Source organism: Fusarium vanettenii, assembly GCF_000151355.1.
Source record: "Fusarium vanettenii 77-13-4 chromosome 11 genomic scaffold NECHAsca_80_chr11_7_0, whole genome shotgun sequence".
Lineage (NCBI taxonomy): Eukaryota > Fungi > Ascomycota > Sordariomycetes > Hypocreales > Nectriaceae > Fusarium > Fusarium vanettenii.
The window spans coordinates 39,396-53,390 of record NW_003315809.1 but is presented as its reverse complement, the minus strand read 5'-3'; the positions used below and the strand labels follow the sequence as shown (position 1 = coordinate 53,390).

General features: G+C 49.4%; 4 protein-coding genes across 4 annotated transcripts; 3 read left to right on the top strand and 1 right to left on the bottom strand.

The window, feature by feature from the left end:
- Positions 1-1,467, top strand: NECHADRAFT_52786 (uncharacterized protein; the record flags this gene model as incomplete). The annotated part of the gene is made up of 2 exons (XM_003040106.1): positions 1-771; positions 838-1,467. The coding sequence occupies 2 exons, from the start codon at positions 1-3 to the stop codon at positions 1,465-1,467; spliced, it is 1,401 nt and encodes a 466-aa protein (XP_003040152.1).
- Positions 1,468-5,525: 4,058 nt separating this feature from the next.
- On the top strand, positions 5,526-9,264 carry NECHADRAFT_87049 (uncharacterized protein; the record flags this gene model as incomplete). The annotated part of the gene is made up of 2 exons (XM_003040105.1): positions 5,526-5,806; positions 5,859-9,264. 2 exons carry the CDS (start codon positions 5,526-5,528, stop codon positions 9,262-9,264), a joined length of 3,687 nt encoding a protein of 1,228 aa, XP_003040151.1.
- Positions 9,265-9,404: 140 nt separating this feature from the next.
- Positions 9,405-10,970, bottom strand: NECHADRAFT_87048 (uncharacterized protein; the record flags this gene model as incomplete). Its single annotated transcript, XM_003040095.1, has 4 exons — positions 9,405-10,226; positions 10,280-10,420; positions 10,485-10,593; positions 10,624-10,970. The coding sequence occupies 4 exons, from the start codon at positions 10,968-10,970 to the stop codon at positions 9,405-9,407; spliced, it is 1,419 nt and encodes a 472-aa protein (XP_003040141.1).
- A 1,173-nt stretch (positions 10,971-12,143) lies between these two features.
- Positions 12,144-13,789, top strand: NECHADRAFT_52814 (uncharacterized protein; the record flags this gene model as incomplete). Its single annotated transcript, XM_003040104.1, has 4 exons — positions 12,144-12,328; positions 12,394-12,460; positions 12,569-12,642; positions 12,697-13,789. 4 exons carry the CDS (start codon positions 12,144-12,146, stop codon positions 13,787-13,789), a joined length of 1,419 nt encoding a protein of 472 aa, XP_003040150.1.
- Between the last annotated feature and the right edge of the window lie 206 nt (positions 13,790-13,995).

The window sequence follows — 13,995 nt, the reverse complement described above, 5'->3', positions numbered from 1 at the left end:
ATGCTCGCTACGCCTGCGCCTACTTTATCACACAAGCTCATTCATCATAGTCTCATCGGCCGCGAGGTTTTGGTTCGTCTAGAGGCAGTAGAACGTCACCTACGTCTCTTGCGACCGCCCAATCCGGATCCTGTCAGACCAGCGCTCAGTCACACATCTGTTGATGATCAGCTCAAACCCTCGGCGGCCAAACTACAAGACGCCCTGGAGACGGACGGCCAGACATTTGCAGGAGAGATAACAATGACCCCGACATTCGAAGACGAAAACGACCGCTTGGATCACAACAGCTCTGCATCCTCGGCGACGCGTGTGGACTACTCCTCGCCAGCGTCCTCGCTCCACCTCCCAGCCACATCACCAGGCCACGTGACAGGTCGAAAGAGGGGATGGTTTGAGAGCCTTCTTGCAAGCCATGGTGTTACCGCCGATGAGCAACAATGTAGATATCATCTACAAGTCTACATGGACGAGGTCCATACGATGTATCCAGTTGTTCATCCACCAGCCGTTTGGGACGTCTTCAACGAAATGTGGCAGTATCCAGCCCTTAGCACCTCTGCCGACTCAACTGACAGAGACCTATTACGCGTTTCGCTAGCATTGGTGTGTTTCTGTATTGCACTTGGACGATGCAGTATTTCAGCAAGAAGCACCGACCCCAGCGGCGTTGACTCTTCCGGTTGGAGCTTGCATAACGTCGGTATGAGTCTGCTTGGCGATCTACTCGAGACCAGCAACACGGCTATAAAGTCTTTGCTCATGTTGCAGGTCTTGATGATAAGGGTAAGTCAATACACCATATGTTATCCTTACATCCTTGGTAACCCTGTCTAGTCAATGTATCTGTTCCGCCTAGACGCAAATCAGAAAGCAGCAAGAGTTCACGCCCTCACTGTGTCGGTTGCGCAAACAATAGGTTTACATCGTCAGAGCACCATCGAAAAAATGCCAGCCTACTACAATCAGTTATACTCCCGCACTTGGTGGGCTATCTATATGTTGGATCGTCGGCTAGCCATCGAATCCGGCAAGCCATATCTCATCCAGGACAGCAACGTCGATACAGCACTACCTATCGATCTCAGCGATGAGTGGATGACTCGCTTTGCGTCGAGAAAGGAGACGCTAGCAGACCTCCAGCACGAAGTGGCCGCCGAGATAGCCAGGGACTCATCTCCTTCATGCATTCCATACGTCTTGGCCATGGTACGCTATGGTCGTGTGGCCGGCAAGACATGGGAAGTTCTATACGGTGTCAAGGCATCTGCAGGTTCCATATCAGCTATGGTTGAATATGTCGATACCGCGATCGACAATTTGCTCAGCACGGTTCCGAGGACTCTCCAGTATGATCCCGACGTCCCCTACGAAACCCAATTCGGTACGAGGCCGCGATGGCAAGTGAAACAGACTTTTCTTTTCAATAATGTGAGTTTTGCCGTGCGGTATCTCTATTTATGGTAGATGTAACTAATACTCCACCCAGTGCTGTACATATCTCCGCCTTTTAATTAGAAGGCCACTCTTACCTAATGCAAGCGCAAGACATCATACAGAGGAGGATGACCTTGAGTCATCCATAGAGTGTGCAAGTCTCGCTGCACGGATCCTCACTACGCACCAAAACATACTAGACAACGGCATCAAGTACAGCTTCGCACTAAGCCACTACGTCACCAGCTGCGCGATGGTCATGATAGGCCTGGTGTCAAGGGAACCAGGGTCCAAGAGGAGATACGGAGGTCTCATCCTTGCAGCTACTCGGTGCTTGAACGAGTACTGCCAAAAGAGATGGGTCTCTGGAAAGATGATTCGTTGCGTCTCCAGGCTTAGTCGGCTGGTCGAACGTGTCCTAAATCTGGATGCGCAGGACGGCCAGAATCACCCAAGCCCATCCAGTGTCAGACGAGATTCCGTCTCTGAGCGTATGACACACCATCTCACACCGCCCCAAACTGAAGATCAAGACCCCAGGCAAATGCAATACGGAGTAGGAGCGTCGAATATCTTTACCAACCAGCTCAAAGTCTTGGCGATCGACAATGGCGGCAGCACACAAAGGGATCAAGGAGCAGATTACTATTCTTACAATCACAACCCCCTAGACACAATGGCCGAAAGACACACAGAGAGTCTAACCAAGTTACCCACCCCGTGGATAGCTGAGCCAGGTATCGATCGTCGAAATAGCTGGATCATGTCAGACTTTACTTTTGAAACCTTTGGGGAGCTCTTTGGGTCCAACGATGCCGAGTTGCCGACACTCATTGACAATGATAGGCTTGAACTTACCCAGGGCATGGATTTAACTGCTGATCGGGGACTTGGTGAGGCAAGACTTGGCGTTCTAGGTATGAATGGCGTGTTTGATCTTGACATGGACTTGGTTCCTACCATGAGGAATCTCTACTCCACTTAGAGCTTTTTCACATTTGCTTGTGCCACTAGAGCTAGGTTCGAGACATTCTTGTTTTCAGCTGATGCCCACACATTGAGTGGAAGATGCGTTGAAGGCGTCACTTGTCTAAACAAGGTGTGAAAAATGTGCTGTGAATTTGGTTTGTACGGAGTCTTATTCAGGATGGCCTTATACGGAATTGCTTATCTTTCTCGTATTTGTGGCTTTTTGGTCTGGTTGTCTTGTCTCTCATGTACCAATAGATATGATCTATTAACTCAAGTTACTTCTGATCAATGATGCTCCCTCTCTATGAATGCTCTGGCATGTTACTCTCGAACTTTATCTGTTTGGGAAAAGTTCACTCTGTGGACGAGGGACGCGTGCTCAAGATGCTGTCTTGGAGTTTGTAGACACGTCGGGATTTATATACTTATCTTATAGGCTAGAGTAATAACACGCTAGCCAGTTAGCAACAAAATGCTCCTCCTCAGCGGATTCTAGATTCTAAAAGCCGGGACATCTCTGGGCTATTGCTCCTTAAGTATTTATGCTTAAAACGCGCCCTCTTTTGACTTTTCCTCTAATCACAGCCTATAGATTTCTATCCTGGTTTCAAATCGTGAGTAAGTAACTAGACTTTAATTACCACGCATGAGGTTCTTGTGTATTCATGGAGTCCTCCTTGTGCCTTGAGTGAACCTAGTGGATCCTATTACTGCAAACCAAAATATTGTACCTACAACAGGAACAACAATTGCGGTGGCAACCATCAAAAGTTCATTATGACTAACCTTCGCCTTGACAAACTGATAGACTACCGTGTCTCGGCGGCGGCGCATCAATGCATCCCCGAAACTGCTCCGGCCAGATCGCTGGGATAAACTTGATCGCCAACAGTAGGGGCTAACCGAGAAACGCCAAGCGATCTGGCCCGGAGAGAAGCTCCGGGACTTGAAGAAAATATACGTAGCCGACGTCATGGGCCCCGCTGACAGGCATTAGAGTTTCCTCGCTTAGTTTCAGCCACCTGAAACGACCCTCTTGATTCGGAGAACTTGGGCTTCCGTGTCACGTGATGCCGCGTTTACTGAGATCCTGTAGGGTACCAAAAACTGGTTTCTTCACCTCCTAGGTACTGAAGTCTGGCTACGAGTAAACAACAGCATTTAAGAAAATTCATTGTACCTTCCCAGGTGAGGATTTTATATCTTAGTCACAGATGGGACGAATGAGAACACCATTTTTGGACATATAATTCATTCAATCTTGAGAAAAATACAAAATCATCGCATTCTAATTACGAAGAGCTAAGATTACTGCAATGAAGCTCAAAATAGTCTTCCAGCTATACGCAACGCGCGACGAGATTGCTCTAGAGACCTGCGTTGGGAAGGGTTCAACGCTTGAAGAGCTTGTTGGGTTGGTTCCAGCATCTTGGAAGCTCGATGTTGAGCTATCTAATGCAAGGATCTTAGGTGTCGTAGAGGCTGCTGATAGCGACGTTTCATCACTCTGGGAGGGCGTTGACGAGATGACTGTCATAGAATCTGATGACGTGGCGACGGCTGAGCCTTCAACAGTTCTACTGCTTTCTTGAAAGCCATAATCCTCGCCCGAACCACTTGTAATAGATGACACCTGGGTGGAGAAAGTGATCACCGAGTGTGTCTGTGTGATCTTGGTGTGTTCTAGCGTCGAGGTCTCGGCGCTGATGATATTTAGGGGTGTACTTTGCGCGCCGCCAGAGGGTCGTGTGCTTTCAGAGGCTGGAGATGACTTCAAAAGAGCAGTCGAGAGCGGATACTTGCTCTCGCCGATCACAGGCAGGTCTGTGTCGGTATGTGGTGACGATTCGGAATGCACTTCTGGGGAATAGGTAGGCTGAGTGGGTATGATGACAGAGACAGTTCGTGGTTCTGCCTTGACGAACTTTGCGTGCTCGTCTAATGTCAAGGTGACTCTTGGAATTCGAGTGGTGGCTTGAGATGGTGGGAGTGTGATGGTGATAGTACAAGGGTCAGATTCTGAGGGGGAATTTGGCGCCATCCTTGCATCAGCTAACAGGATGAAAACGCCAGAAAGCAGGGGAAGCAATATGGACTTGCTCATTTTGGCTGCTGAAGGAAGATGACAAATGGAGTAGATGAATATGGGACGTTTCGAAGGGCTGATACAGAGCTTGAATGTTGATTCTGTTTGACTCGATCGGATGGCAGATCCATCAGGGGTTTATATCTAATCCTTCCCCTTTTCACTCGCCACTTCTCTCTAATCAACAAATTTCTTTCATCGAGTCAAAGACCACGAGATGCTCAAATTCTTCCGATGTTTCCACTCCAGCCTGGTAACCGGTAAATGGGCCCCGTTCTTCGGACGTGATGCTTGTTTAGGGCCCGTATTCCAGCTTGGCAAGTTGAAATTTCTCTTGCTTAACGGGCTCACGGATTGTCGGGAACAACGAAAACGAGGTTCTAGAAGCCTTGTAAGAGAAGTTCTCCATTTCTCTGCGGCACCGCAGTCAGACCACACCGTTTATAGCGTCTTGGCTCAGCTCGGTTGTCTCTGCTGTGGATGATTCGGCGTCGCCGTTTCAACGGCGGCATGAGTTTTACGCTTGGTAAACGGAACCTACCGCCACGTGGTCTTGACAGCCTTGACAGCTGAACTAGACCTCTGAGTGGGGCTACCGGAGCACCCGGTACCTGACAGCTCGTGGGTCGCTTCCAGGAGGCTGGATTTATTATGAGGTCATAAAGGGTCTGGCCCAGCTACACCTGGCCCATGGTCCCGGTACCGAGGTTTGGCAGATTCAACCAAGCCAACTTTGGTCTAGCCACAACGCCATGTTCCACATCAAGATCAAGCGAAGCCGCGAATGTGGCGGACCCGATCTCACGAGCCAGGATAATGAATACCCGTCAAAGACAAAAAAGGTTTCAAACCTTATCGTGTCCTGGGATTGTCCGAACCTCCGAGAGAAGTTGCGTCATGTTGGTAGAGTCAAATGTTTGCGAGCAACAACTGTTCTACCTCGAGTACATATAGTCCGAGATATCAATCCAGTTTTAACAATCTGCCATCAAGCAGTCAATTAGCACGCTTTGTTTTGTGCAAATCCATCATGGATAATAAACTTCGATTAGCTCTCGTAGCCAGCACTTTGCAGTTCTGGCTGGCTTCTGCTGTCGAACATCCTGCCCCGATATGCCCGACTGGGCTGGCTTATGTTCAACTCCAGCCTGTCCACGTCCTTGTCGAGAAACCTGTTCAACTCAGCGCCTACATTGCTTCCAACACGACCATTACTGTGGATGAAACTCTGACCATTACTGTAACCGATGCCCCGCTCGTGCTCGTCACAGAGCTCACCCAATATGAAACCATTACCAGTCTTGCAAAGAGGTACGTGGGCACTTTTAAATTTCACGCTTGAGTCTTTATTAACAGGGGTTAGCTTGTGTAATGAAAAGGGAGAATGCTTATCGGGCCCTGGTTCTACAGAGCTAGGTTTATCACATTCGACGTCCAACCCCTTGGTTCCTTATTCCGGGAGGGACTCTTCAGCTTCTGCCCTTGCATCTCCTACAAAAAGCTCCCTCAAGGGCAGTTCTGTGTCCAGCTCTAGCCCAGAACGAGTCAACACATTTGTCTCGGGCAATCCGACTCAGGATACTACTGCAACAGCCTCTGCTCTTGAACCAGGTACTGAAACAGAGCAACAACCGCATGAGCAGACATCCCAAAGACGTTTGAGCGGCCAATCCAGCATTAAAAGCAGCGACAATCTGGCTACTGCCGGGAGTGTAGCGGGATTTAGCAAGGCTAAGACATCGATACCAACCGTCCCATTCAGCGAAGACAGCACGAGTACAAGCTATCCGCAGAGACAGGCTTCCAGCACCCCGTTTTCCTCTACAGAGGACTATCGTTCCCAGAAAAACACCAATACTGCATTCGAGGGTTCTTCCACCTACTCAGGGCGGCGTTCATCTTCCGGTCTCTCTCCCAGCAGCGCGCCTCAGTCTGAGCAGCCTGGACTATCCAGCCTTCTTTCGACCCTTTCAAAGTCAACAAGTTTACCCTCAACTCTTCCAGAAAACGGAGCACAGACCTCAACAAGTCTGTCACCTGCAGCACATCCGTCCTTCTCAACCAATGCATCACTCGATATACAACGTTCAAAGACTGAGACGGCAACAGGCTATGCTAGCGAACCGCCTTCTTCGTTGACATCCACTCAGTATACTACTTTCCCTCACAAATATGTAGGGCCAGAGCCTTCAGCGGGTGTCCCTCAGCAGACTTTGGGAACGTCTTTCGAGCATGCACAGCCAGAGAGTGCTTCATTTTCAACATTACTTGCCTCAACATTGACCTCTACTGCTGCACTTGAAGTGTCGTCAGCATCTGAGAGTGGCAGTACATTAGATTATGTCCTTGCATGGACCTCTTCAGAGGAGCTTGAGCTTCCTATAACTTCTGGACAAACAAATCTATATGACTCCTCCATCCAAAACAGCATGGGCCCAACTATACCATCCACAGCCGAGCCGCTGACGTCGAGTGCTGTTTATTCAACCGATGCAGAGCTTACATCGATTTCCAGCACAACACAGAGTTATCTGAGTTCATTCCGCCAGTCTGAGCAGAGCTCTCCAGCGGCAGAAGACAAGGTCGAGTCTTCAACGCTAAAGGCATCTGAGCCCCTGAACTTGCAAAGACTGAAGGGGTCCTCAACAACCTCAGCATCGCTCTTGGCTTCTACATCATCAGAGATATCCAAGGTTTCAACAACAAGAAACGCACCCGAATCAACCACAGCTTTGACTGACCTCGAGTCTTTGACATCGCCTGAGCCTGCAAAGACATCAACTGGTGTCAGGTGGCCAGCAATGCAATCCTTGGAGGCATCAAACACGACATCGCTAGGCACCTCAACGTCAACATTGCGATTTTTGGTTACTACTGAGCCCCTTGAATCTACGATAGAAGAGACTTCCAAGACCGAGAGTGAGCTTGAGTCTTCAGCGACCTCAGAGTGCGCACACGAAGAATCGTCAACAGCAGGCTCCTCGGTCCCAACTTCATCTACGTCCGAGTCAGGTGATACAGAGTCATCAGCCTCTGAGTCAACCACCTCGGGACCGGAAACTTCAGAGTCATCAACAGCAGAATCATCAACTGTAGAGCTTTCAACAGCAGAATGGTCAACTGCGGGTCCTTTGGCCACAAGTTCATCTACCTCTGAGTCGGCTAGTATGGAGTCATTAGCCTTTGAGTCAACAGCCTCTGAGCCGGCCATCTCGGGATCAGAAACCTCAGAATCATCAACAGCGGAATCATCGACTGCAGGTCCCTTGACCGCAAGTTCATCTACCCCCGAGTCGGTCAGTATGGAGTCATCAGTCTCTGAATCAACAGCCTCTCGGCCGATCATCTCAGGACCGGAAACCTCAGAATCATCATCAGCAGAATCATCAATGCTATCAGAGACAGCGGCGCCAACGCCAGCAAAACTACCAACCGCATCCTCATTGACCCCGGAATCGTCAACTATAGAGCCATCAACCTCTACATCTACCATCTTAGAGTCAAGTGTCCTCTGGCCGACAACTGCGGAGTCTTCAACTACAGCTATAACCAACTTGGATTCGACCACGTTAGAGTCGGCTACGGCAGAATCGTCGGCCCTCGCGTCAGAAACCACACAATCAAGCATCCCAGAGCCGCCGGCTACAAGCCTATCAACGGATGAGTCCTTGCCAACGGAATCGTCCACCTCAATCCCAATGACCCCTGAATCGAAGATATCCTCTACATCAACGGCATCTATGCATGAAACAACGCCGGCTGCTCGTGTGCCCGAGACAGTCATGTCTTCAGATATCTCAAAGACTTCGTCTCCCTCGAAAAAGATCGAGTCTTCAGTCGCTTCAGAGCCGTTGTGGTACTCAACCTCGCAAGTGACCACAATCTTGAGTTCCTCAAAGCCATCTGAGACAACATCTACGACCGAGATCCCCATGTCTCAATCGACGACGGCCGACCTTGGACCCGATTCCCAAACTGATGCGCAAACCACAGCGCTGACGACCACATCTCTTGAAAGTTCATCAATCACTGACCTTCAAACAACAACCAATCCTGAAGTCTCGACGACAACATCTTCGGCTGCAAACATTGCTACATCTGAGGTTGGATGCATTTCCGACGCAGATTGCAACCAGGATGAGGTTTGCGACACAGATTCGAGACAGTGCATAGTCTCCAAGCCTGACCAGTCTTGCGGTAACGCGGGACTAGAGTATGCAGTGTACGACAACCCTTATTACAACAGTGATATTCTTGACTACGCCGACTTTGATGTAACTCACTTTCACGGAGCTACACCTCTATTTGAGGGCATAACAGACCGCGTGGGGATTGCCCAAGGCCAGAATCCTTACTATCCTCCTATCAAGGTGTACGATGACTCTGAGGTGATGTTCTTGCAGTACAAGGCCATCAGCCACGTGGCACTGCTCTATGCACCATATTCCGGCGACTATGAGATCTCGGTGCCCGTTTCGGACGAAATCACTCTCGTGTGGGTGGGCGACAAGGCTATTTCCGACTGGACCAGAGAAAACGCCGATGTCGAGCAGCGTTATCACTACGAGACGAGGGAACCACAGGTTGTGCGAATTCACCTAGAGGCTGGGTCTTACAACAATCTCCGAATCCTCTGGGCAAACGGACAGGGCGAATTTTCCTTCATTCTGTCTATCAAAGCGCCCAATGGCGATGTTATTGTAGACGGGACCGAGTCCAATACGGACTATCTCGTCAAGTTCCCGTGTGGAGATAAGGCAGTGCTTTAAAGCTTGTTTATTTAATAATAGAAGTTAGTTTACTATAGTTATACCTTTAAAATTTGATTTAAAGTCTGTGTAGCCAAACAGCCTTAACTGTATCTGGATTCGTTCTTTAGAGCCGTAGGTGTAGAAGGACTATAGAGTTATTATATACAAGCAAATCGAAAGTTCTCGGCCCCGCCCAAAAGTGTCTGGCTTTTTGTGAAACACATAAAGTGTGCTTGCGATTCATCATGCTCAGCCAGCAACAGCAGTTGCATGTGCATCCACTCTCGTTGAGCTTCTGGTACTGATGGAGCGCTGCACGCAACATAGAGGGGCCAGATAAGTGAAAATCTCCCAGTGCGTATCTCGCCGTTTTGTTCGACTTCGGGGCAACTCGTCCTCTCCTGTTTCCTCCCTCCACTCGTGGCAGGAAGTTTCATATTCGATAAGTTGTGCCCTAGAAGAAAAGGAACACTTGCGCAAATGTCGTTGACCAACTCTATACTGCTTTCCTCAATTTTGCTCTTGTTAAACTCGTTCGGGCGAGTTTCCATTGAGATAGGCAGCCAAGAGATTGCACGGAGGAGTACTGACTGGACAATGAGCCGTGATACACGATAAAAATTCCAAACCCGAGCGGTGTAGAAGTTTGGGTATCTATGAATCTGACGTGAAGTGAATTTTGAGCTTGCTGGACCCCTGATGTTCATGGCAGCGGAATAGGACCAGGTGGTGGAGATATTGCTTGCCCAATCTGATAGCTCGCGATCTAGGACCCTAGCACTGTAAAACAAATTCTCAATGTCGCTTTTGCTAGCATCTTGCGGTTCTGTAAGCAGATAATTGCTCCGGTATTGGAGGTTGGGTATTTTGGCCGCTGTTGCAATGAGATGATCTTCTGGTCTCTCATACAAAGATGTCGTCTCATCTGGCACGGTGAAGATTTTGTCAATAGGCCGACATATTTGCATATGGCCTAGAACCTGTCGGAATCATCCTTAGCATTGTCCGTACAGGATAGAGAAAGTGCTCTTACGACGCTTTTCCGAACGAAGCAAAACATGCTGCGTGATAGGGACGAGTGCACTTCGTTGCTGCTACGAAACTTGACAAGAGCTGCAGCTCCGTCAACATGGGCTCCCCACGCTGGTGGTGTATTTAGATCCTGGAGGATAGTCTTGAGCGGTTATCAGTTCAGCATAATCGAAGGCAATATGTTTCTAGTAGACTCAAAAACTGACCTCATAACCACAAAGCAGAAGAACGGCATACAATGTCTGATCGTTTCCCACTTCTACTGGATCTTGAATAGCCTGTTCAATTGCTTTGATGGCTTGGACGTATCGTTTCCTGGATAGCAGAATTGCATCTTGCACTAACCTCGGAGAGGAAGCATATGATATCGCCTCTGTCGCCAAGCGCAAGGCGGAACCAGGGTCACTCCTGACGTAGAGATTTGGCAGCTGTGTATGAAGGTAGTGTGCAGGATCTTCGTCTGACAGAGTTTCGATTATAGTTTGATAGAAGTGGCATAATACCGCATCTTCGGCTGACGGTGATAATCGATAAGCCGGAGTTACGCAATCACCGAACATCGATGTTGAAACCCCGGCAACGAGAGTAGAGAATAGTGATGCATTCCTTGCTAATCTTGAATCTGAGCCGCGGGTGCGCATATGCCATTGACGGAATCTGTTCTGCGTTATGGTAGTCTCGTCACGGATCATGAGACCCGACAGGTCTCGGTACCCAAGACATATCTTCTTCGCTTTCAAGCAACGTGAACATGCAGGGCGCTTTTCGTCGCACTTTTTATCTATCAGGCATGTTCAACTGAAGCTGGAGTGGAGTTTCTGGCATACCTTTTTATGCAGTTTCCTAACAACCCTGTATAAGAATCCACTCTTGCGGAAATCTATTTAAATGGCCGGAAGCTTACCTGCAGTTCTCGCACCCCCGACTTGGCTTCCCGCAGTACACCATGGATAATTGTGAGGAGAAGAGTAAGGCCGAGGCCGATGTTGACGCCAGAAACGATTCGATAACGGCAAGGAAACAAGCAGAAGTGTGTGGCCGGATTTTGGTGTGTTTTCAGGGTTTCGACCCCCTTCAACTCATGATCAGGCGAGCTCGGTGGCACGTTGACCGGGGCCGCGCCCGTGAAGGACAGACCTGGTAAAGGAGCGTCGCTATTGGTCCATTCCACCGACGTGCTGAAGCTAGCTACTTTAGTTTCGGATTTTAAGATGATACTAACTTCCGAGTTGCAGCTGTTGAAGGACCCCTGCAGGGGCACCTCCGGCCTCAGGTCAGCAAACCGACCCCGATTGCAGCTCCCATTCAGGGCCAAAACTAGCGCGCCCTGCCGCCCATGACAACCATGTTACTTTGTATATATCAAACCTGACCCCAAGTTTTCCTGGAAGAAATTCCTAGCTACCTTGCGTGACATTAATCAGAGTCCGGATGACCAGTACAGCACCATGTCACTGAGGTTTCCAAGCGTGGATTTGACCGACGAAGTCCGCTTTGGTTGCCTTTTGATTGGCCAAAGACCGTGGCGAGAGCTTGGACCCCTTGGACAATGGGGTAATGGATGAGATATACGCTAGCCTAATATGGCATGCATTGAGCCAGCCAGTCAACATGTCAAGGACAACGGGGCATCGTGAGATAAGCCACTCATGCGCCAGTTATATCTCGATGCGAAGCGTCGTTGCGGTCAAGTAGCTCCGCCCCTTGGGTGTCTTGATCCAGGAGCGCTTCTATCGCGCAGTCGAATCCATCTTCGGATTAGAAATGCTTGCATATTTAAAGACTCTCATGCCCCCGTGTTCGCTGCTGGTATTTGCTTCTGCAACCTGGTCCTTCTTTCTGCTCTGCAGCTTTTCCAGTGAACCATGTCTCATTCCGATAATGCTCTGAGCCCACAAGGTGATCATTTTGTGACACCTAAACAATATGGCCTTCCGCAAACCCTGTCTCAGCAGAAGCTCACGCCCTTGGATATGAACATGCTAAGGCTCTATGGCGCGCGTTGGATCCTGTGCTTTCCGTTACCACCTGGTACCAACAAAGCTCAAGTGTATGGATAATCCGGATGCTTCCCCTCTTATGGATATTGTAAAGGCTCACACAAACATACTGCAGATACGAGAACTTGAAGGAGGGGTTAGCACACACGATTAGATCTATTCCATGGATCGCTGGTAAAGTTGTCAGTACAGCCCTCAACCCGTCCGCGGACTAGGAAACAAGTTTCCTGTCATGCCATATGTCATTGCTCCTGTCCACAGTTGCTGACCTTGCTGGGTCCGGTACAAAGGGACCAGAGGAAGGACAAGACCCGAAGCACAACAGAATCCAGATTGTGGATTCATCAAGCGGTGTTAAATTTCCGTAAGTGTGTTCTTCCGAATGGCTGAATCCTGCTAAACAACGAATCTTTCGCAGACGCCAAGATCTCAACGGAATATTGCCTCCTTATACGGAGTTGAAGAAGGAACATTTCCCACTTTCCAGACTCTTGACTGCGCAGCTCGGCCCAATGGGCGTCCTGCCAGAAGGACCTGAGCAGCCGGTCATGGCAGCTCAAGCAAATTTCATCGAAGGTGGCCTTTTGCTGACAGTCGGAATCCATCACTCGGTTTGCGACGCCTCGGCATTGGACGTCATTGTAAACACCTGGTCTCAAAACACTGCTGCAGCCAGCGGCAGCTCCAAGTCCTTCACCACATACGACGCCCAGTCAAACGATCGCAGCCCCCTTATGGAAGGGATGCAGGGGGCTAACTTTGTTGACTTCCCCGAGTACATGCTCTCACCCCCTGCAAACGGCGGCACGCAGCAAATGCCTGCAATGGCCTTTGAGATGCCTCCACTTGCGGCGCGCATTTTCCACTTTTCACCGGAATCGCTTGCAAACCTCAAAGCCGCCGCTGCAGCTTTCTCTACCAATGATGCTCTGTGCGCCTTTATTTGGCAACACATGACTTTGGCCCGAACGCGCTCTGGCTTTTTTGCTGATCCCGCCAGCGGCGAGGAAACCTCGGCCCTGGCTTATGCAGTCAATATTCGCAACCGAATGAGCCCGCCACTGCCGTCAACATTCCTTGGAAACGCTTCGATGGCCTCTATGAGGAAACGGCTTGCCGTCTCAACCCTTACATCGGACACTGCGCTCTCCGAAGCAGCAGCCGCAATCCGAAAGTCGTTGATTGCGTTCAATAGCCCCTGTCGGGTGCCACTAACTATTGGACTTCTTAATTCTCGGCCAGATCCTACGGATTTCAAGTTAGCATACAATGCTTTCTTGGGTCCAGATATTGTTACAACGTCGTGGGCTGACCTCAAGGTTTATGAGAGCGATTGGGGCACCTTGGGCATGGTAGATTCCCTCCGGATGCCGGGCGAAGGTGCGGATGGTACTATCATTGTTCTTCCTAGGCTGAAAGACGGCGGGTTGGAGGTTAGCATAGGATTGAGACTTGGGGCAATGGAGAAATTGCTCCAAGACGACGAGTTCACCAAGGTTGCCCAGCCTTGAAAGTGCCCGCGCCTCCATGGGTGAAGGATCTTGTTAAATTGGCTCTAGGGCTGGGCATCTTTGCTATAGATTTAAAGACACTTGTCCTACTTCTTACTCTATTATTTACGTCTATTACTATTTCCAATGCTAGTTTTATACCTATTATACTAATATTAGGAGGCATGAAGATATTTCGTTTACTCATTGACAGGGGCGTTAATGTC